Genomic DNA, 22158 nt, shown 5'->3' with positions numbered 1-22158 from the left:
CGCTGAAAGCTGAAAATTGGCCTGGTAAGGAAGGGGGTATAAGTGCCTGGTAGGCAAGTGGTTAATGATTTCCTTGCACTTCCATTTTACTGTTCTTTTTGGAAATAAGCTCATCTGTTTGGCCTTTACCTTTCATATTGCTGGGCTCTAAATTCAGCACTTTCTCACAGTCATTGAACGCATTTTGCCAGTTCTTCAGTTTAATCTCAGCTTGTGCTCTGTTATTATAGGCAGCTGTGGAGGGCAACACAGATAAGCTCCTAAAATAAAAACATAGTATATATAATAATAGAGTATGCTTTTAAGCCACAGTTTTGATGTTACAAAAGCTAACTTAAAATTTAATAAGGAATGATCATTTCCATACATTTTGACTCTTCCTATTAAGAATACTCCAAAAATAATGTCATGTTGTCTCGTCTCATATATATATGTAAAAGAAGTTTTATATAAGATAATTTAAGAACACTATTCAATAAGAAGTTACTGTTTTACCAAACCCATAAAATTCAGGGTAAAAATTACATTTATTTGGCCCAATCTCAGGTAAGCTGCATATACTGTAAAAGGATTTTAATTATTTAATAGTCAAAAGTTGCCCAATTCAATAAATTTATCATTTGTCCCTTCTTCATCTGGCTTTTGATATTTTTGTTTCTCCACTGACAATAGTAAAACTGCAAACCAATGTACAGGTGAAACTCGAAAAATTGGAATATTGTGCAAAAGTTCATTTATTTCAGTAATGCAACTTAAAAGGTGAAACTAATATATGAGATAGACTCATTACACGCAAAGCAAGATAGTTCAAGCCGTGATTTGTCATAATTGTGATGATTATGGCTTAAAGCTCATGAAAACCCCAAATCCACAATCTCAAAAAATTAGAATATTACATGCAATCAATAAAACAAGGATTGTACATAGAACAATATCGGACCTCTGAAAAGTATAAGAATGCATATGTACTCAGTACTTGGTTTGGGCCCCTTTTGCAGCAATTACTGCCTCAATGCGGCATGGCATGGAAGCTATCAGCCTGTGGCACTGCTGAGGTGTTATGGAAGACCAGGATGCTTCAATAGTGGCCTTCAGCTCTTCTGCATTGTTCGGTCTCATATCTCTCATCTTTCTCTTGGCAATGCCCCATAGATTCTCTATGGGGTTCAGGTCAGGCGAGTTTGCTGGCCAATCAAGCACAGTAATCCCACGGTCATTGAACCAGGTTTTGGTGCTTTTGGCAGTGTGGGCAGGTGCCAAGTCCTGCTGGAAAATTAAGTCAGCATCCTCATAAAGCTCGTCTGCAGAAAAAAGCATGAAGTGTTCCAAAATCTCCTGGTAGACGGCTGCGTTGACCCTGGACTTAATGAAGCACAGTGGACCAACACCAGCAGATGACATGGCTCCCCAAATCAACACAGACTGTGGAAACTTCACACTGGACTTCAAGCATCTTGCAGTGTGTGCCTCTCCATTCTTCCACCATACTCTGGGTCCTTGGTTTCCAAATGAGATGCAAAAATTGCTCTCATCAGAAAAGAGGACTTTGGACCACTGAGCAACAGACCAGGTCTGTTTTTCTTTAGCCCAGGTAAGATGCTTCTGACGTTGTTTGTTGTTCAGGAGCAGCTTGACAATACGACATTTGAAGCCCATGTCCAGGATCCGTGTGTGTGTGGTGGCTCTTGATGCACTGACTCCAGCCTCAGTCCACTCCTTGTGAAAGTCCCCAACACTTTTGAATGGCCTTTCCTTGACAATCCTCTCCAGGCTGCGGTCATCCCTGCTGCTTGTGCACCTTTTTCTTCCACACTTTTCCCTTCCACATAACTTTCTATTAATGTGCTTTGATACAGCACTTTGGGAACATCCAACTTCTCTTGCAATTACCTTTTGAGGCTTTCTCTCCTTATGGAGGGTGTCAGTGATGGTTTTCTGCACAACAGTCAGGTCAGCAGTCTTTCCCATGATTGTGATTCCTACTGAACCAGACTGAGAGACCATTTAAAGGCTCAGGAACCCTTTGCAGGTGTTATGGCTGAATAAGCTGATTAGAGTGGGACACTTTGAGCCTAGAATATTGCACCTTTTCACAATATTGTAATTTTCTGAGATTGTGGATTTGGGGTTTCCATGAGCTGTAAGCCATAATCATCACAATTATGACAAATCACGGCTTGAACTATCTTGCTTTGCATGTAATGAGTCTCATATATTAGTTTCATCTTTTAAGTTGCATTACTGAAATAAATGAACTTTTGCACAATATTCTAATTTTCACCTGTAGTTAGACTTTTAGAGAACGTTGCAATTAAAAAAAAATTCACTGGATTTTAACTTTAAGGCTTACCTTTTAGCTGCGAGGTTCTTGGCTAAATATAAAGTGGTTGTAAAGGCTCAATGTTTTTTACCTTTATGCCTTCTATGCATGCAGGTAAAAAACCTTCTGTGTGCAGCAGTCCTCCCAGGCCTCCGAATACTTACCTGTGCCCTATCGCGATCCAGCGATGTTCACAAGAACCTTGGCTGTCCCGGGTCTCTGCCTCCTCATTTGGCTGAAACAGCAGCGAGAGCCACTGGCTCCTGCTGCTATCAATCACAGCCAGTGAGCCAATAAGGAGACATGGGGGGAGTGAGCCACAGCTCAGTGTGTGAATGGACATACGCAGCAGTGGCTCGAAAGCACGCCTTCTCGAGTGCCCCTATAGCAAGCTGCTGGCTATGGGGGCACCCAACAGGAAGGAGGAGCCAGGAGCTCCAGCGAGGGTGTGAGAAGAGGAGGATCCAGGCTGCTTTGTGCAAAACAAATACACTGAGTCCTTAAGTATAACAGAAAACCAAAACTGAACCTTTAATACCGCTTTACCTTTGTACGTTCATGTGTATTTTTTTTCACAAGATAGCAGCATATGGTTAGGTGAATTATGCTGTGCCCAAACAGGCCCTACAGTATGTATGAGTGTGAATGAGTTAAATGTGATCGGGACACAGGATTGTACGCTTCTCTGGGGTAGGAACTGATGTCAATCTATGTAATGTGTAGTATGTCAGTGTTATATAAACTACAATTCCTGCCTTACCTGCTGTAATATGATATGGCCTCCTCATAGTCTCCACTTCTGAAGGCCTCATTTCCTTTTTCCTTCTCCCTTTGTGCAAGAAGGTTCTTCTGCTCCAAGATCAGACCTGGAAAGGAGTCTTCCAGTTACACACAACTGTACGATTTATATAAATGACTGAGGCCCACATTCTTACAATAAATCTTATCTAATTCAAGCCAACTAATGATAAACATTATAACATTAACAAGATCAGGTATGGAAGATAAGCAGTATTGTCATGTTTCACATGACTGTCATATGCCTTTAAGTGTTTCTATATTTTGTTTCTGCTCCTCCCTTTTCTTTGATTTAGTTAATGCTGTATAGATAGCCCTCCCCCTTTCCCAGAAATGCATTGCAGCTCTAGCCTCATGTCACGGAGCAGGAAACATGATCTTTTGACCTATCGAATGTTCATTGTTGTAAGATTCTCTCAGTTTATGGAATAAACTTCACAAGATCTACAAGATGTCTTATCGATTGAGCCACTGACTGTGGTATCCAGCTGAGGTTGAAGTTATCGCTATCTCATCACAACTGTAAGTTACAGAGATCACACTATCAATGCTTAGATTGAAGAGGCAGAACAAGTATGGTTACCTGATGTGTCTATTGATTTCTTTATTTTTGCAGCTGTTGTATTTTTTACCATCTTGGACTGTTCAGTTTTCTCAGTGTCCTCATCAATTTTTGATAGTTCTTTTTCAATATCAAACCTAACATATAACATAATATCCATAAGTGTAATACAAATTGGCAACACAACATTGAATTAAACCCTTTTTTTTGTATAAAGCAGCAGAAATATATATATTATATACATTTACCTTTTTATTTCTAATACATTTCCATTTCTAATAGATAATTTTTAGAACTGCTTCTGGCATAAAAAAATAGGTTGGCATTGTATTAAAACAGAGGTGTGTAGGCAAAAAGTAAGCGTGGTTATTTTGCCTTGAATCCCCCAAAAGCATTAGGCTTGGTTCACAGCTTTGAGTTGCAGGAATTGATGACATTCAATGCACCTTGCCAATGCATGTGTGTTTTTACTGCACCACAAGTTTGTTCCAATGAAAAGGCTACCCTAACACAAGATACATTACTGCACAAAGTAACACACGTCAATGTGCTTTGTGTTAACACACCACAAAAAAGTGAACCCATTCTAATGATTAGTAGCAATAATACATATTAGCATTAAAATACTCCCACCACCACCACCAATGGTGGTCAGGGGCACTTTAAAAATCCCCACTTTGAATCACGAGCCATCCTGTACTGCTGCTGCCTTTTTCCTCCTCTCCATACTTCCTACAAATCGCTGCAATACTCCTTCACAAGAGAGGAAAGAAGGGTTGTAAATGCAGGCAGTGTTTACACTTGTGATCACTGTGATTGGTTCAAAACGACTGCAAGGCACAGAGCTACTCTGATTAACTCTGTGTTTATGACAGCGCAATCACTAGCACCATGCGCGCGTCTAGTATTCTAGTATGTGCACACACTGTAAGTACAAGAATGCTTAAAACAACATAATTTGTGTATTTCACACATAACAGAAACACCTCTAACTTACATACAATAAGCATGTAACACCTATATAGTATTTATTCTTACCTGGATTTTCCTTTTGTAAAACTGCACTTGACTCCAATTGTAATATGATTTAACAATAATATTTTGAGTCAAGGACATCTTATGTCTCAGAGTTATTTAGGTCTTATTGTATTATATTCAGAATAACAGACTGTTTAAAATTATTATCAGTGCAGTACTTTATTTATTTATTACAGGTACTTATATAGCGCCGTCAATTTTACACAGCGCTTTACGTATATATTTTACATTCACATCAGTCCCTAACCCTCAAGTGGTGTACCATCTAAGGCAGTACTACACTTGATCACCAGCAGTAGTTAATAAAAGCACCAGCAATACTTATCATTCTCACTACTGATTTCTCACCTGTCCCAGTCCCTGTAATTTCGGGGCACTTTATGGACGCCAGCACAATTTTCTTTTTTGATAGGCTGAAACAATAAGTAAGATCAAATGTTACTAAAAAAAAAAAAATCAGACTGAGATTGATTGTAAAAATTAGTTCAACCCCAATGAGAAAATATAGTAAAGGAAATTTACTAATTCTGGAGCAGCAAGATTCTGGAGTGCATGGCAACCAATCAACTTCCAGGTTTAATTTTCAACCCTTAACTGAACAAGCTGAAAATTGAATCTGGCAGGGGATGTGTCCTATGCCTCCATACGTTTGCTAATAGGTGTCCCTCGTTACGGTCTCAAAAAGTTGGGAGGTATGGGTACCACTGTTGGTCACAGCACAGAGAATTTGCAATGTGTGTTTGTCTAGTATTGACATTGTTGCCATTTTAACCATTATGCTGCATGCATTATTTTTCAGGGGGTGCAGGGAGTGACATACAGTCAGGTCCATATATATTGGGACATCGACACAATTCTAACATTTTTGGCTCTATACACCACCACAATGGATTTGAAATGAAACGAACAAGATGTTCTTTAACTGCAGACTGTCAGCTTTAATTTGAGGGTATTTACATCCAAATCAGGTGAATGGTGTAGGAATTACAACAGTTTGCATATGTGCCTCCCACTTGTTAAGGGACCAAAAGTAATGGGACAATTGGCTTCTCAGCTGTTCCATGGCCAAGTGTGTGTTATTCCCTCATTATCCCAATTACAATGAGCAGATAAAAGGTCCAGAGTTCATTACAAGTGTGCTATTTGCATTTGGAATCTGTTGCTGTCAACTCTCAAGGTGAGATCCAAAGAGCTGTCACTTTCAGTGAAGCAAGCCATCATTAGGCTGAAAAAACAAAACCCATCAGAGATAGCAAAAACATTAGGCGTGGCCAAAACAACTGTTTGGAACATTATTAAAAAGAAGGAACGCACCAGTGAGCCCAGCAACACCAAAAGACCCGGAAGACCACGAAAAACAACTGTGGTGGATGACAGAAGAATTCTTTCCCTGGTGAAGAAAACACCCTTCACAACAGTTGGCCAGATCAAGAACACTCTCCAGGAGGTAGGTGTATGTGTGTCAAAGTCAACAATCAAGAGAAGACTTCACCAGAGTGAATACAGAGGGTTCACCACAAGATGGAAACCATTGGTGAGCCTCAAAAACAGGAAGGCCAGATTAGAGTTTGCCAAACGACATCTAAAAAAGCCTTCACAGTTCTGGAACAACATCCTATGGACAGATGAGACCAAGATCAACTTGTACCAGAGTGATGGGAAGAGAAGAGTATGGAGAAGGAACTGCTCATGATCCTAAGCATACCACCTCATCAGTGAAGCATGGTGGTGGTAGTGTCATGGCGTGGGCATGTATGGCTGCCAATGGAACTGCTTCTCTTGTATTTATTGATGATGTGACTGCTGACAGAAGCAGCCGGATGAATTGTGAAGTGTTTAGGGAATATTATCTGCTCATATTCAGCCAAATGCTTCAGACCTCATTGGACGCCGCTTCACAGTGCAGATGGACAATGACCCAAAGCATACTGCAAAAGCAACTAAACAGTTTTTTAAGGGAAAGAAGTGGAATGTTCTGCAATGGCCAAGTCAATCACCTGACCTGAATCCGATTGAGCATGCATTTCACTTGCTGAAGACAAAACTGAAGGGAAAATGCCCCAAGAACAAGCAGGAACTGAAGACAGTTGCAGTAGAGGCCTGGCAGAGCATCACCAGAGATGAAACCCAGCGTCTGGTGATGTCTATGTGTTCCAGACTTCAGGCTGTAATTGACTGCAAAGGATTTGCAACCAAGTATTAAAAAGTGAAAATTTTATTTATGATTATTATTCTGTCCCATTAGTTTTGGTCCCTTAACAAGGGGGAGGCACATATGCAAACTGTTGTAATTCCTACACCGTTCATCTGATTTGGATGTAAATACCCTCAAATTAAAGCTGACAGTCTGCAGTTAAAGCACATCTTGCTCGTTTCATTTCAAATCCATTGCGGTGTTGTATAGAGCCAAAAATGTTAGAATTGTGTTGATGTCCCAATATTTATGGACCTGACTGTATATGTTACATTTGATATCAGTGAAAAGGCAGAATCTTTTAATAATGACATTTAAGAATTTGGATGTTTCCATCTGCATTTTCTTTTTGTTTATGCATACATTAAAAATTTAGCTTTCACACTGTAAGCTGTATTACTAGCAGAATAAAAGTTCCATTTAGCAAGGCAGGTCCACCATAGAATGTATGAACTGGTTTCCAAAGAGTATGTGCTTAGCCCTAAACCTCAGTTCATACTTGGGCAATTAGGAATGGCAGCAAAACACGTGATGTGTGTTTGGGTGCCATTCATCCTGAATGGCACCCCAAATGTGGTGCAATTCTGCCATGATTGTTGCATGACAAAACACACATGTAAAATTGTGCCTGGCTCAGGGACCAAATTTGGTCCCTGAGCTTCTTTTCCACAAGAAATGCACATAGGACAGCACATTCCCTTGCTCAGAATTGCATGAGAATCACCCACAGAAAATTGCGAGTGGGAACGAGGGTTCTGCTACTTGCAGCGTGACTAAATCCAAAAACATAATATATTGCAGATTACTACTACCTAGATTATTATTATTATTATACAGTACTTATAAAGCGCCAATAGTTCACTCAGCGCTGTACATTACAAAGGGGGACAGAACATGTGACAGAACAATACCAATACAATGCAAAACATGAGGGGATCAAGGGCCCTGCTCTTTCGAGCTTACAATCTAGAAGGGATGGGATAGTGGTACAGGAGGAGATAGCTGTGGGGGATGGAGTGGTAGGAAGAGTGGAGGAGGTCAGCAAGTTAGCAGGGGGTGAGGTAGGCTTCCCTGAAGAGATGGGTTTTCAGGGTGCGCCTAAAGGAGAGGAGAGTAAGTGATAATCTGATGGGTTGGGGAAGGGAGTTCCAGAGGATGGGTGACACCCTGGAGAAGTCCTGGAGGCGGGCATGGGAGGAGGAGACCAGGGAACTAGAGAGAAGGAGGTCTTGTGAGGAGCGGAGTGTGCGTGCTGAGCGGTACTTGGATATTAGGTCAGTGATGTAGTTCGGGGCAGTATGGTGGACATCTTTGTACGTCAGCGTTAGGATTTTAAATTTGATCCGTTGCGCAATCGGAAGCCAGTGGAGGGATTGGCAGAGGGGGGTGGCGGAAATGGAGCGGTTGGAAAGGCGAATGAGTCTGGCAGCCGTATTCAGGATCGACTGAAGCGGGTATAGCCAGCGGCGAGGCAGGCCAGTGAGGAGGGAGTTGCAGTAGTCGAGTCGTGATATGATGAGGGAGTGGATGAGCTGCTTAGTGGTTTCTGGGGTTAGGAACGTGCGGATTTTGGCGATGTTGCGGAGGTGGAGTCTGCACGAGTTTGTTAAAGATTGGACTTGGGGCTGGAAGGATAGGTTGGAGTCCAGAATGACACCAAGTACTCTGACCTGCAGGGCGGGTTTGATATTGGCGTTGTTGGATGTGATGTAGAAGTCAATGGGGGGTGGGGTTCGGGCTGGGGGGAAGACAAGGAGCTCGGTTTTGGAGAGATTCAGTTTAAGGAAGTGGAGCGACATCCAATCTGATATGTCGCTCAGTAGGTGTGTGATTTGGGCAGAGACCGAGGGGGTGAGGTGGGGGGTTGAGAGATAGATTTGTGTGTCGTCGGCATAGAGGTGGTAGTTGAAGCCGTGAGAGTGTATGAGTTGGCCAAGGGAGGAGGTGTAGATGGAGAAGAGAAGGGGCCCAAGGACAGAGCCTTGAGGGACCCCAACAGAGGGGGAGTGAGGGGGAGGTAACAGCATTATAGGTAACGCTGAAAGAGCGTTGTGACAGATAGGATGAGAGCCAGGAGAGAGCAGAATCTCTGAGGCCGAGGGAGTGTAGTATTTTGAGGAGGAGGGGGTGGTCAACTGTGTCGAAGGCCGCAGAGAGGTCAAGGAGTAGGAGCACTGAATAGTGGCCATTAGCTTTGGCGGTTAGAAGGTCGTTGGAGAGTTTGAGTAAGGCGGTTTCGGTGGAGTGTAGGGGGCGGAAGCCAGACTGTAGGGGATCGAGGAGGTTGTTGTTGTTGAGGTGAGAGCATAGGCGGGTGTAGACGAGGCGCTCGAGGAGTTTAGATGTAAGTGGGAGCAGGGAGATGGGTCTGAGGTTGTTCGGGTCATTGGGGTCCAGGGAGGGCTTTTTAAGTATGGGGGTGATGTGTGCATGCTTCAGTGGGGAGGGGAAAGTGCCGGAGGAGAGGGAGAGATTAAAGATGTGGGTGAGGGAGCGTAGGATGGAGGGGGAGGGAGGTCGTAGGAATTGTGAGGGGATAGGGTCGAGGGGGCAGGTGGTGAGGCGGGCATCAGAGAGGATCTTGGAGACTTCCTCGATGGTAGTAAGGTCAAAGGTGTGGAGTGTTGGGGGAGCTTCAGTATGAGGAATGTAGGGTGGGGAGGGAGTGGAGGTCAGAGCAGTGGTGGGGCCGTGGGAGAGGGGTGATGAGGGGGTAGCTGAGTGAGGGGGAACGGGGTTGGAGGGAGTTTGAGCAGTGACGAAGTCCCTGCGGGTAATGTCGAGGGGGAGGGGGGATGAGGGGGTAGCTGTGTGAGAGGGGACGGGTTGAGAGGGGGTGTGAGTTGCGGAAATGTCCTTGCGAATTGTGTCAATTTTGTTTTTGAAGTGATTGGCAATCTCAAGGGCGGTGAGTGAGGTGCTGGGTGGAGGTGGGGGTGGAGAGAGTAGAGAGTTGAAGGTGGAGAAGAGTCGGCGAGGATTGGAGGAGAGGGCCTTGATGAGGGTCAGGAAGTAGGCTTGTTTGGCTGCGTGGAGGGAGGAGGTGTAGGTGCGGAAGGCAGATTTGTAGCAGGTGAAAGCTTGTTGGGATTTTGTTTTGCGCCATAGTCGCTCCAGGGCACGACTGCGTCGTTTGAGGGTTTTGGTGTGATCAGTCTGCCAGGGCTGGAGCGGTCGGAGTCTGATGTTGCGTGTGGTTAAAGGCGCTAGTGAGTCAAGGGCTGCTGACAGCGCGTTGTTGTAGGCAGTCATAGCCAAGTCGGGGCAGGACAGGGGGAGGATGCGGTCGTGGAGTTGATCAGCTGCAGAGTGGAGGGGGGCAGGGTTAAGGTTGTGGAGGTTACGGCTGGTAGTAGTGTGACATTTGGAGGGGTAGGCGTTGGAGGACGAGGAGATAGAGAAGGTGATCAGGTTGTGGTCAGAGAGAGGGAAGGGAGTGTTAGTGAGGTTGTGGGGAGCGCAGCGGTTGGAGAAGGTAAGATCAAGGATATTACCGTCGGAGTGGGTGGTGGATTGTATGCACTGTGCAAGTGCAAAGGAGGAGGTTAAGTGGAGGAGACGGGCTGTGTCTGGGTTGTCAAGGTTGACAGGGATGTTGAAATCCCCAAGAATGATGGTGGGTAGCTCAGAGGAGAGGAAGAAGGGTAGCCAGGAGGAAAAGTCATCCAGGAAGCGGGGTATGGATCCAGGAGGCCGGTATATCACAGCAATCTTCAAAGATGGAGTGACTGCATTTGTTTTTGTTTTCTTTTCAGGTTAAACATTTTCAAAAATACATGCTAGAAATGTCACATCCTTGTCACATCCTTGTCACTCCCTGTGAGCTTGCCAGAAAGGGCAACAACCTTATCTTCCTTGTTTACACGTCAAACCCCTTCAGCCCCTATGTAATAAGGATGACCAAATGTAGATACGCATGAAGTTCAGCCTGGATGGCAGTCATGGCTCCCTCCATACAGTGGAGAAGTTATTGTAGCCACCCAGGGATAGGAAAAGTGTTATTCACAGGATTACCAGGTGAAAATTGAGTGAAAAAGTAAAACTAATGCAGGCTCCTCATCCAAGATCTGGCAAACTGCAATATATTACATTTCTGTTTTTGAACACAATTTATTGAAGTGGTAACTAGAACGTTAAAAATGCACAACTGGTGCAGTCAGGTGATTTCAAGTTCTTATATATTATTATTATACAGGATTTATATATATATATATATATATATATATATATATATATATATATATATATATATATATATATACATATATACACACAAACGAAGAAAGCTGAAGAAGTAAACACAGTAAACTGCAGAACAAAGCAATGAAAAGATATCCCATTTTAATCATATCATCACAAAATTAGAACCTCATTAGGTGTGGAGTTACTGGGAACACTGCGAATAGGAGGCAGGTTGTCCATAGTTTTCTCCAAGACAGGTTTCTGTTGTTCTTTAAGTTTGATGTCAGTTAAAAAATTCTGAAAAATAAATGAAAATAATCAATTGAAATGCTTACGTTACAATCTAACTGGGAGAGTCAACCTACTATAATCACACGACCAGCAGCGGACTGACAAATCATGGGGCCCCCAGGCAATAGGGGATCATGGGGCCCCTGTGTCCTTGCCCACACTCAAAGCACACCCAAAAAAGCCTATAAAAAGGTACCAGGGGCATTTCATGGGGCCCCCTACTGACCCCGGGCCCTCAGGCAATGACCGAGTGCTTGAATGGTCAGTCCACCCCTGCACACGACCAGGGGCGGACTGACCATTTGGAAACTCGGGCACTGCCCAAGGGCCCAGAGTCAGTAGGGGGCCCCATGAGATGCCCCTGGTACCTTTTCCATAGGTTTTTTTGAGTTTAGGCAAGGACACAGGGGCCCCATGATCCCCTATTGCCCGGGGGCCCCATGAGTTGTCAGTCCGCCCCTGCACACGACTAGTATAACAATGAAATTTAGCATTAATGCTAAATTTCATCTTCTAGCATACAGTTCAAAATGCAGCAAGTATGTCCTTAAATGTAAAATTCATATTGCAGGATGTTTTTTTTTTTAAGTGTATCTAAACCCAAAAACCAAAATATATTATTGTGCAGCTTACAAGTCCTTAGATGTGGTGACTGCATTAGTTTTCTTGTTTCATATAGTTTTTTTTTTTCACCTGGTAATCCTGGGATCTCTAATAACACACTTCCTGTCTCTGGGTAGCTAGTCTCACTCCTTTACTGTGGCAATGTGGGCAGCCATTGTTGCCACACAAGCTGGACTGCAAACATGTCTCCCATTCATGGAGGATAAGGAGATTAAAGCCCTAAACTAAATACATACCAAATGCATCAACACAAAAGATCAAAGTACAAGGTCTTAAAGTTTTTCCTTATAAATGTCTTTAAAAATCAGCCTGAGTGGAAAAGCCAGTCCGTTGCAAGCAACCTACAGAGTGGGACTCTGGTCTCCATGGAGAAGCAGTGATCTCTTTGAAGAGGTCTGACATACCCCTCGCTGAATCAGAGGTAGAAATCTCCAATCAGCTAATTGCACAGCTATGGGTCTGATGAAGTATGAACCATGTCAGACCTCTGAAATGAGACTCCTTTCCCACTGTACAGCTTGCTCACAGGGAAAGGCTTTTATACTTGCGTCTGTGGTTGCTTTAGAAAGAAAGTAAACTGTAAGCCCTGGTTCACATCTATGCAAGTGGATGCGGGTGCGGGAAACGCAGCGATTCCTGCACCTACAACCACCTGCAGTGAAAATGTGCTGCTGCTGAGAAAACACGCGGGGGCTGCCATTTATTCTGAATGGCACCCCCAAGTATGTAAAAATGCAGCACGTTTGAGGTTGCAGGAACCGCAGGGAAATCATATGATCAAAAGGACCATACGATTTACCTGCGGGACACGTTTCAACAAAGGTGCATGCACCTTTTCCAACGGGAAACACAGGCATGGCAGCCCATTAAAATGAAAGGTGTGAACAAGGCATTAGACATTTTGATGGACCTGGAATGTATTTAGCTGATTTATACTGAGGGTTCAATTGGGCTTTAATAGTTTACTGAAGAAACACAACATTTTTTTTGCTTCCAGTTCATCTAACAGGAAGTGACAAGGACAATGCAAAATTAACTGGTATTCTTCTGTACTTGCTGAAAATGTCCTTAGCCTGAAAAAAAGAGAACCAACACAGTCACATATTAGGGCGTTTAAAGGGGAAAAGACAAATGTGACCTTTTTTATTTAATGGTCCATATTGGAAGGAGAGCGTCAGGGGCGGACTGACAACTCATGGGGCCCCCGAGCAATAGGGGATCATGGGGCCCCTGTGTCCTTGCCCAAACTCAAAAAAGCCTATGAAAAAAGGTACCAGCGGCATCTCATGGGGCCCCCTACTGACCCTGGGCCCTCGGGCAGTGCCCGAGTTTCCAAATGGTCAGCCTGCCCCTGGTGAGCGTACATGCTTGGCCTTTTGGTGGTGGAATTCCTCTTTTTTTACGCCGAGGGATTCACAAAATTTATAATTGAAGATTTTTCTGGTTACTGGTTTGTGAAACCGATTTACATGTGAATGAACTTTAAATACTTTTTGTTGTTTTATAAGATGGAGTTAATTGAGTATATCTCACTTTTGGGTAGGCAGAAAGCCATTATCACTTGCAATATACAGGTGAAACTCGAAAAATTAGAATATCCTGCAAAAGTTCATTTATTTCAGTAATGCAACTTAAAAGGTGAAACTAATATATGAGAGACTCATTACATGCAAAGCAAGATAGTTCAAGCCGTGATTTGTCATAATTGTGATGATTATGGCTTACAGCTCATGAAAACCCCAAATCCACAATCTCAGAAAATTAGAATATTACATGCAATCAATAAAACAAGGATTGTACATAGAACAATATCGCACCTCTGAAAAGTATAAGCATGCATATGTACTCAGTACTTGGTTTGGGCCCCTTTTGCAGCAATTACTGCCTCAATGCGGCGTGGCATGGAAGCTATCAGCCTGTGGCACTGCTGAGGTGTTATGGAAGACCAGGATGCTTCAATAGCGGCCTTCAGCTCTTCTGTATTGTTCGGTCTCATGTCTCTCATCTTTCTCTTGGCAATGCCCCATAGATTCTCTATGGGGTTCAGGTCAGGCGAGTTTGCTGGCCAATCAAGCACAGTAATCCCACGGTCATTGAACCAGGTTTTGGTGCTTTTGGCAGTGTGGGCAGGTGCCAAGTCCTGCTGGAAAATGAAGTCAGCATCCTCATAAAGCTCGTCTGCAGAAGGAAGCATGAAGTGCTCCAAAATCTCCTGGTAGACAGCTGCGTTGACCCTGGACTTAATGAAGCACAGTGGACCAACACCAGCAGATGACATGGCTCCCCAAATCAACACAGACTGTGGAAACTTCACACTGGACTTCAAGCATCTTGCAGTGTGTGCCTCTCCATTCTTCCTCCATACTCGGGGTCCTTGGTTTTCAAATGAGATGCAAAAGTTGCTCTGATCAGAAAAGAGGACTTTGTAGCACTGAGCAACAGACCAGGTCTGTTTTTCTTTAGCCCAGGTAAGACACTTCTGACATTGTTTGTTGTTCAGGAGCGGCTTGACAAGAGGAATACCACATTTGAAACCCATGTCCAGGATCCGTCTGTGTGTGGTGGCTCTTGATGCACTGACTCCAACCTCAGTCCACTCCTTGTGAAAGTCCCTAACACTTTTGAATGGCCTTTTCCTGACAATCCTCTCCAGGCTGCGGTCATCCCTGCTGCTTGTACACCTTTTTCTTCCACACTTTTCCCTTCCACATAACTTTCTATGAATGTGCTTTGATACAGCACTTTGGGAACATCCAACTTCTTTTGCAATCACCTTTTTGAGGCTTTCCCTCCTCATGGAGGGTGTCAATGATGGTTTTCAGCACAACCGTCAGGTCAGCAGTCTTTCCCATGATTGTGATTCCTACTGAACCAGACTGAGAGGCCATTTAAAGGCTGAGGAACCCTTTGCAGGTGTTATGGCTTAATTAGCTGATTAGAGTGGGACACGTTGAGCCGAGAATATTGCACCTTTTTACAATATTCTAATTTTCTGAGATTGTGGATTTGGGGTTTTCATGAGCTGTAAGCCATAATCCTCACAATTATGACAAATCACGGCTTGAACTATCTTGCTTTGCATGTAATGAGTCTATCTCATATATTAGTTTCACCTTTTAAGTTGCATTACCGAAATAAATGAACTTTTGCACGATATTCAAATTTTTCGAGTTTCACCTGTAGTTAGGATTGATTTATACATTTGGTATTTATTTTTGATTTAGCACAGCATTATTCTACACAAGATTTATTTTGTGGAAGTTGGACACTTTTGATGCTGCAGCTTTATTATTTATTGTTGATTTAACATTTTCAATTGTTTGAGTTTTTGGGTAGAGCGAAAAAAGTTTCTGATTTATAATAGTGTGTTTTTGGCTGTCATTGCTCTTTTATTCACTTGAAGAAAGTGGACACACAGGACAAACAATAAAATAAGTTTGAGCAGAAAGAAGTGAATCTCAGGAGCGAATCACAAGCCAGGTGTGTTTTTTTTTATTTTCACATTAGAGTTCAGTATATGAAAATCAGTGCATATTTTTAAAGCTCAAATCTGGACCCAGCCCCTTAGAATTCAATCCCCTGCCGCCCCCATGGTGTATTTTATATTTTGTTTTTAATTATTACCTCTTCTAGATGTCAGTGTAGTGATACCATCAGCACAGCTCTCTGCTTCAATATAAACGGCAATGCCCCCTTTAGGTGGTGTGGCCATGATTCATTCATAATATGTCCTTAGCCCTCCAGGTTTAATGACACCTGGCAGACTGAGGGCATCTTATGATGGAACAGAAGACCTGCAGGGAATGGCTCCAGATATAATGTGAGCAATGCAGCCTTGGTTTCTTTTTTCTTTTTTTTTACCCTGCATGCTGGTAAACAGAGGCCCAGAGTTGGGCTTTATATCAAAACAAGCAACAAAGCACTTCTTACCTTAAAGTCATTATCAATTTGGTTCCAATCTTCCCAGGAGAAATCAGCAGCAGTTGTTGGTGGTTTGTCTTTTCTCAAAGCACGGCTCTGTGGCGACAGACTTTCAATGCGCTTCTCACAGAACTCAGTCAGGTCCGGGTAATGTCCTTCCTCCCTAGATCTTAGTAAAATACAGAAATTGAAGTATAAATAGGAGAAATAACAGGGATATACATAAGGGACCTCTGCCAGAAGCAAACTAGTCAATGTACATACCGTAGTAAAATTCTCCTCTAGGTAACAACAGGATGTTCAAAAATATAAATGCCCCAAAGTAATTTACAAAAAAACACCTGCCCTGTAAAAGAACAGGCACTATACTCACAGTTCTGGGGGCCAATGTTCTGAAACGCCGCTGCAATTATGTCACAGTTCCGGGTGTGTGAATACCTGCACCTACAGAGGAAGGCAGTGGATTCTCCCTGTCACTACAGGGCATAATAGCCAGTGGAAAGAACTATTCAGTGGAGCAGGGGGATCAGGTATTTGACATATCTGACTTATTGAATACCTGCAGCAACGGGAGAACAATGGCATTTTAAGACATGAAGACCCGGGAATGAAAGAATAGTGTCTTTACTTTTACAGAGCAGATGTTTTCGTAAGTAAACCTATGATGACAGGGTCACTTTAAAGTATTCCCGTCAGGTTTAAGCTGACCGTAGTGCTCATGTCCAGCCACTTTGTGGTGTTTGCAGGTACCTGTGTTATTCTCCAAATCATTCTGCCTCATTGTGGAACCTCTTTAGATTCCAGGCCCAAATCAGATCTTATAGTGTAGAGTATGGTCAGCCATAAGCTGGCCATGCATAGAACAAATTTTGGCCAGTTCCTGATGAACCAGACTAAATCTGCTCCATGGGTGGCCCTGTTGGCACCCCCCGCCTGACAGCCTTTGGCTGAAAAAAAATTGAAGGAGCCAGGTGGAAAACTGTAGGCCGAACAGCACCTGCATTCAATCACATACAGGTACTATTTGGGTATTTGGACAGCTGGTAGTGCCTGCTGACAGAAACAACAGCTGCTGCAAGAGATGTGTCCATCCATGCAGTTTATTGTGGATGAAGAAATCTGTTAGTTTAGCTTTAGGTTAGCCAGTTCATACACTCCTTCAGTCAGTGGGCTGAATTAGAGTAATATAGTAGATTTATCTCACACTGCCAGCTATTGTACTCCGTGGCTGCCTCAGTACCTGGACAGTGACTGCATCTGATAAGGTGCAGTCACTGTTCGGCCATTACTTTTCCACCTGGCTTCTTTGTTTTTCTTTTTCTTAAATGAAGCTTGTCGGACCAGGCGGTGGCTTGAATGTCATCCAATTCAGCAGGAAGCAGCTGAAATCCAAGCCTTGCATGGCCAGTTGTAGAATGTGGGAGAGCTTGACCATTGGTTGGGGAGTAAATGCCAGGCTTCAGATGATCTCTGAATAGCTCAGCAATGGCAGCCCCCATAATTCCATCCTACAAAGCTGCTACTGCTCTCTTCTGAAAATACTAGTTGCCTGGCTCCTATACTGCCCCCCTTTGCTTAAATACTTATTGGATCAAGTATTTAGCAAACTTCTGACTTTTATCTGACATTCTTGATTTGCGTGCCTCTGTCAGGTCAGTGACCAAGAAACGGTCGATGAAAGAAGAAAGCCAGTGATAGGCTCCTATATTTCTCTTATGATAAGTCTATTTAGGCCTCACTATTTTGATGCTAAGCCCTGCCTCACCATTCACTGGTAAAATGCCAATGGAGTCCCAAAAACTGATCTGAGGGACTACTCGGGAACTTGCAGGTTCCAGGTAGCTCCATTACAAACTATAGGTTGAATGGAGCTCAGCATGATCTACATACAGGGCTCATAGAAGTCCATGAACTTGTGGGCAAATAGAAGACTAAAGGCCATGTTCTAAGATAGGGACCAATGTCTCTACTATCAGAAATATAAATGCAAAGCACAGTGACTTCATGAACAGCATGCCCGCCTTGCTGCATTGAGGACCTTGATTCGAACCCTAAGCAGGGCACTATCAGCAAGAAGTATTCATGTTCTTCATATATTCATGTGGGTCTCCTCCCACACTCCAAAGATAAAGTGGTAGGTAAATTGGCGCTAGTATATGTATGAAAGATAAGGAGCTTAGATTGTAAGCTCCTTCAGGACAAGGACTAATGTGAATGTACAATATGTAAGGCACTGTGTAAATTTTTGGCGATGTATAAAGAACGATAATAAACAGTCCTACGTGGATTTCTCAGTCCCCATAACTACCTAAGGTTTTTTTGCATATATAACTTTGTACTTGACTTTAATTTACTGTATGTGTGATGATTTTGTTTCAACTTGTATATTAATAATCTATTGAAGGAAAAGGCTATGTTCTATTTTCTTCTGTTTCTGACACGGTCACCTCTTTTTTTTTTTTTTTTTTTTTTTTTTTTTTTTTTAATAGATTTCATGAATTCGGATTGCAGTGCTAAATGAATGCTTCTGTAAAATGGGGAAACGATAAACAGCAGCAATCAAGGCACACCGATGTAAAAGCCTATATTCATCTTGCTCTACAGCACTAGATGGCCAGATTATTACCTGAGAACTCGCAGAATCTTTTCCAGGTGTCTGACATCTGTACATTTCTGGATGAATGTATAGTCCAGATGATCGAGGGGGATTTCATATGTTTTGGTTGTTCCCTGGTAGAATCCAGAGGAGAACTCAGAAGCACTCATCTCTGAACAAGAATAAAAAAAAATGAGATAATCTGGACTATTAGTAACAAAGTTGCCTGAAAGGAATAATAAAGGAAAATGGAGGAAAGGAAGCTGTAGGCATTACCCATAAGTACGAAATGGGGGTGAGTTGTCATTGTAGATAATGTACATAAAATACACAGATACAAGAGATACATAGGAGATTATTAATAATCTATGCAGGGAGAAAGAGCTGAATACAGAATGCAGTACCCTAATGAACCCAATATGAATTTGCTTTCCTGAACAAGTCCAAGATAGATTCGAATTGCTTGTCATGGATGCTGTGCATTAAGGGCCCATTCACACCAGCAGTACGCATTACCAGGCGCGTGCTGAAGGAATGGGGAGGGAGTGCTGTAATGATGCATTGCACGGTTTCTTTTTTTTTTTTTTGTGACTTCATTGTAAGGTTACAATATGACATTTCATTTAAAAAAAAAAAGCAGATTTGAATGTCTGTGAGAAATCTGAAATCTCAGATGTGTAGCTAACTGCTTCCCCTCCGCCCTATAGCAGAAATATTGCTACACAGCGGCAGGGGTGCGCAAAATCACGTATATATATAGGTGATTTCGCCATTCCTGGTAGGTGGTGTGTGTGAGCCACGCGCGTACCCTACCCACACTGCCATTCGCGGCTTCGGCTGTCAATCACTGGGTCCCGGCCGATGATTACTTGGTGGCACCCAGTGATCACCAAGTATTACCGATGGGGGAGAGAACTGTATGTTGTAAAAAATACAGTTCTCTCCCCTGTCAGCTCCTGCAGACTGCTTTGTATGGCTCTGCATAGCAGAGCCATACAAAGCAGTGTGCTTACAGTGGAAAGCATACACACATCATACTGTGAAACAGCACACAGTTAACCCTTTGATCGCCCCATATGTTAACCCCTTCCTGCCCAGTGCCATTAGTACAGTGTCAGTGCTTTTTATTAGCACTGATAACTGTAATGGTGTCACTGGGGATGTCATTCACACCAAGTCAGTTCCCTCCAGTGTCAGAATGCCCACCACAGTCCTCCTATAAGTCGCTGATCACCGCCATTACTAGTAAAAAAAAAACGCTATAACTTTCACGTAAACCAATTCATTTACACGTATTGGGATTTTTTTTAGCAAAGACATGTCGCAGAATAAATTTATGACTAAATGTGATTTTGTTTATTTCTTTACTGGACATGTTTAATAACAAAAAGTCAAAAATATTGTTTTTTTTCTCAAAATTGTTGGTCTTTTTTTGTTTATAGCGCAAAAAATAAAACACACAGGTGATCAAATACCACTGAAAGAAAGCTCCATTTGTGGGAATAAAAGGACATAAATTAAATTTGGGTGCAGCGTTGCATGACCGCGCAATTGTCAGTTAAAGTAACACAGCGCCGTAACACAAAAAATGGCCTAGTCAGGAAGGGGGGGTAAATCCTCAGGAGGGCAAGTGGTTAATATTGGCATTTTTATTATTTATTTATTTCAGGTACTTATATAGCGCCGTCAATGTATGCAGCACTTTACATATATATTGTACATTCACATCAGTCCCTAACCCTCAAGGGGTGTACAATCTAAGGTCCCTAACTTACATTCATACATACACATACTAGGGACAATTTAGACCGGAGTCAACTAACCTACCAGCATGTCTTTGGAGTGTGGGAGGAAACTGGAGCACTGGGAGGAAGCCCACACAGGCACAGAGAGAGCATGCAAACTCCATGCAGGTGGTGCCGTGGTTGGGATTTGAACCAGAGCACTGGGAGGAAACCCACACAGGCACAGGGAGAGCATGCAAACTCCATGCAGGTGGTGCCGTGGTTGGGATTTGAACCAGAGTACTTGGAGGAAACCCACACAGGCACAGGGAGAGCATGCAAACTCCATGCAGGTGGTGCCGTGGTTGGGATTTGAACCAGAGCACTGGGAGGAAACCCACACAGGCACAGGGAGAGCATGCAAACTCCATGCAGGTGGTGCCGTGGTTGGGATTTGAACCAGAGTACTTGGAGGAAACCCACACAGGCACAGGGAGAGCATGCAAACTCCATGCAGGTGGTGCTGTGGTTGGGATTTGAACCAGAGCACTGGGAGGAAACCCACACAGGCACAGGGAGAGCATGCATACTCCATGCAGGTGGTGCGTGGTTGGGATTCGAACCAGAGCACTGGGAGGAAACCCGAACAGGGAGAGCATGCAAACTCCATGCAGGTGGTGCTGTGGTTAGGATTCGAACCAGAGCACTGGGAAGAAACCCACAAAGGGAGAGCATGCAAACTCCATGCAGGTGGTGCCGTGGTTGTGATTTGAACCAACGACCATAGTACTGCCAGGTCCAGGTGGAAGTGCTAACCATTCAGCTGCTGTGCTGCCCCTTTTTCTGCCAATATCGTGCAGTATATGATACTTTGCAGTAATGACCTCATCTATATCTCTGCTGCACCTGACTAAAGGAAAGAATTCCCATGTAGAACATAACGAGCCATAGACAATAGCCCCCTCATAACACATCATGCAGAGGGGGCTCAGTGATGGGCAGCGCGGTGACCGGCGTCCTCCCATGGACTCACCTGCAGACACTCGGACAGTCCGGCGACACACTACAACTACAGAACAAACCCGGCGGCCTGCATTTTTGTTTGCCGTTGCCACGGAAACTAAACGCCTGCCCTCCACTGGCCAATCGCAGAATGAAGCTGCAAGCCACTAGAGGGAACAGATTTACTTGACTTTCTGGATAGTATGTCTCCGGCGATAGACATTTGGCTTAGGAAAGCCGCCATTTTCTCGGAGGCTAAAGTAATTTCCGCAGTTCATGTGAATCCCGTTTTACAGCGTTAACAGGAAACTAAAAGACCGTTGTCCTTTAGTGCCTGGAGTAGCCGCACAGGAGCGGTATGAAGAGGAATATAAACCAGAATTCTGGCCCCGACACTGCCCGCCACTGAGCCCCCTATATACATAGACACTGCCCGTCACTGAGCCCCCTATATACATGGACACTGGTCGTCACTGAGCCCCCCTATATACATAGACGCTGCCCGTCACTGAGCCCCCTATATACATGGACACTGGTCGTCACTGAGCCCCCCTATATACATAGACGCTGCCCGTCACTGAGCCCCCTATATACATAGACGCTGCCCGTCACTGAGCCCCCTATATACATAGACGCTGCCCGTCACTGAGCCCCCTATATACATAGACGCTGCCCGTCACTGAGCCCCCCTATATACATAGTCGCTGCCCGTCACTGAGCCCCCTATATACATAGACGCTGCCCGTCACTGAGCCCCCTATATACATAGACGCTGCCCGTCACTGAGCCCCCTATATACATAGACGCTGCCCGTCACTGAACCCCCCTATATACATAGTCGCTGCCCGTCACTGAGCCCCCTATATACATAGACGCTGCCCGTCACTGAGCCCCCTATATACATAG

The 22158-nt window shown here is 43.7% G+C and overlaps 1 protein-coding gene across 1 annotated transcript in view; it reads right to left on the bottom strand.

Annotated features, from left to right (window-relative positions):
• The window catches only part of SPAG1 (sperm associated antigen 1), a 114190-nt gene extending 92816 nt beyond the window's left edge, over positions 1-21374 (bottom strand). The window contains exons 1-8 of the mRNA XM_089666487.1: positions 21284-21374; positions 18557-18698; positions 15940-16099; positions 11281-11391; positions 5067-5131; positions 3702-3817; positions 3081-3186; positions 130-260 (exon numbers count right to left, since the gene is read on the bottom strand). Of these exons, the coding sequence (XP_089522613.1) occupies positions 130-260; positions 3081-3186; positions 3702-3817; positions 5067-5131; positions 11281-11391; positions 15940-16099; positions 18557-18696 (829 nt within the window). The 5' untranslated portion in view covers positions 18697-18698; positions 21284-21374. The remainder of the gene's footprint in view (positions 1-129; positions 261-3080; positions 3187-3701; positions 3818-5066; positions 5132-11280; positions 11392-15939; positions 16100-18556; positions 18699-21283) is intronic.
• Between the last annotated feature and the right edge of the window lie 784 nt (positions 21375-22158).

This window comes from Staurois parvus, unplaced genomic scaffold (genome assembly GCF_062004578.1).
Source record: "Staurois parvus isolate SC_StPar_1 unplaced genomic scaffold, SC_StPar_1.0 ptg000052l, whole genome shotgun sequence".
NCBI classification, from domain to species: Eukaryota; Metazoa; Chordata; class Amphibia; order Anura; family Ranidae; genus Staurois; species Staurois parvus.
Note: the sequence above shows the minus strand (reverse complement) of the source record. Positions and strands in the feature narration are given on the sequence as shown.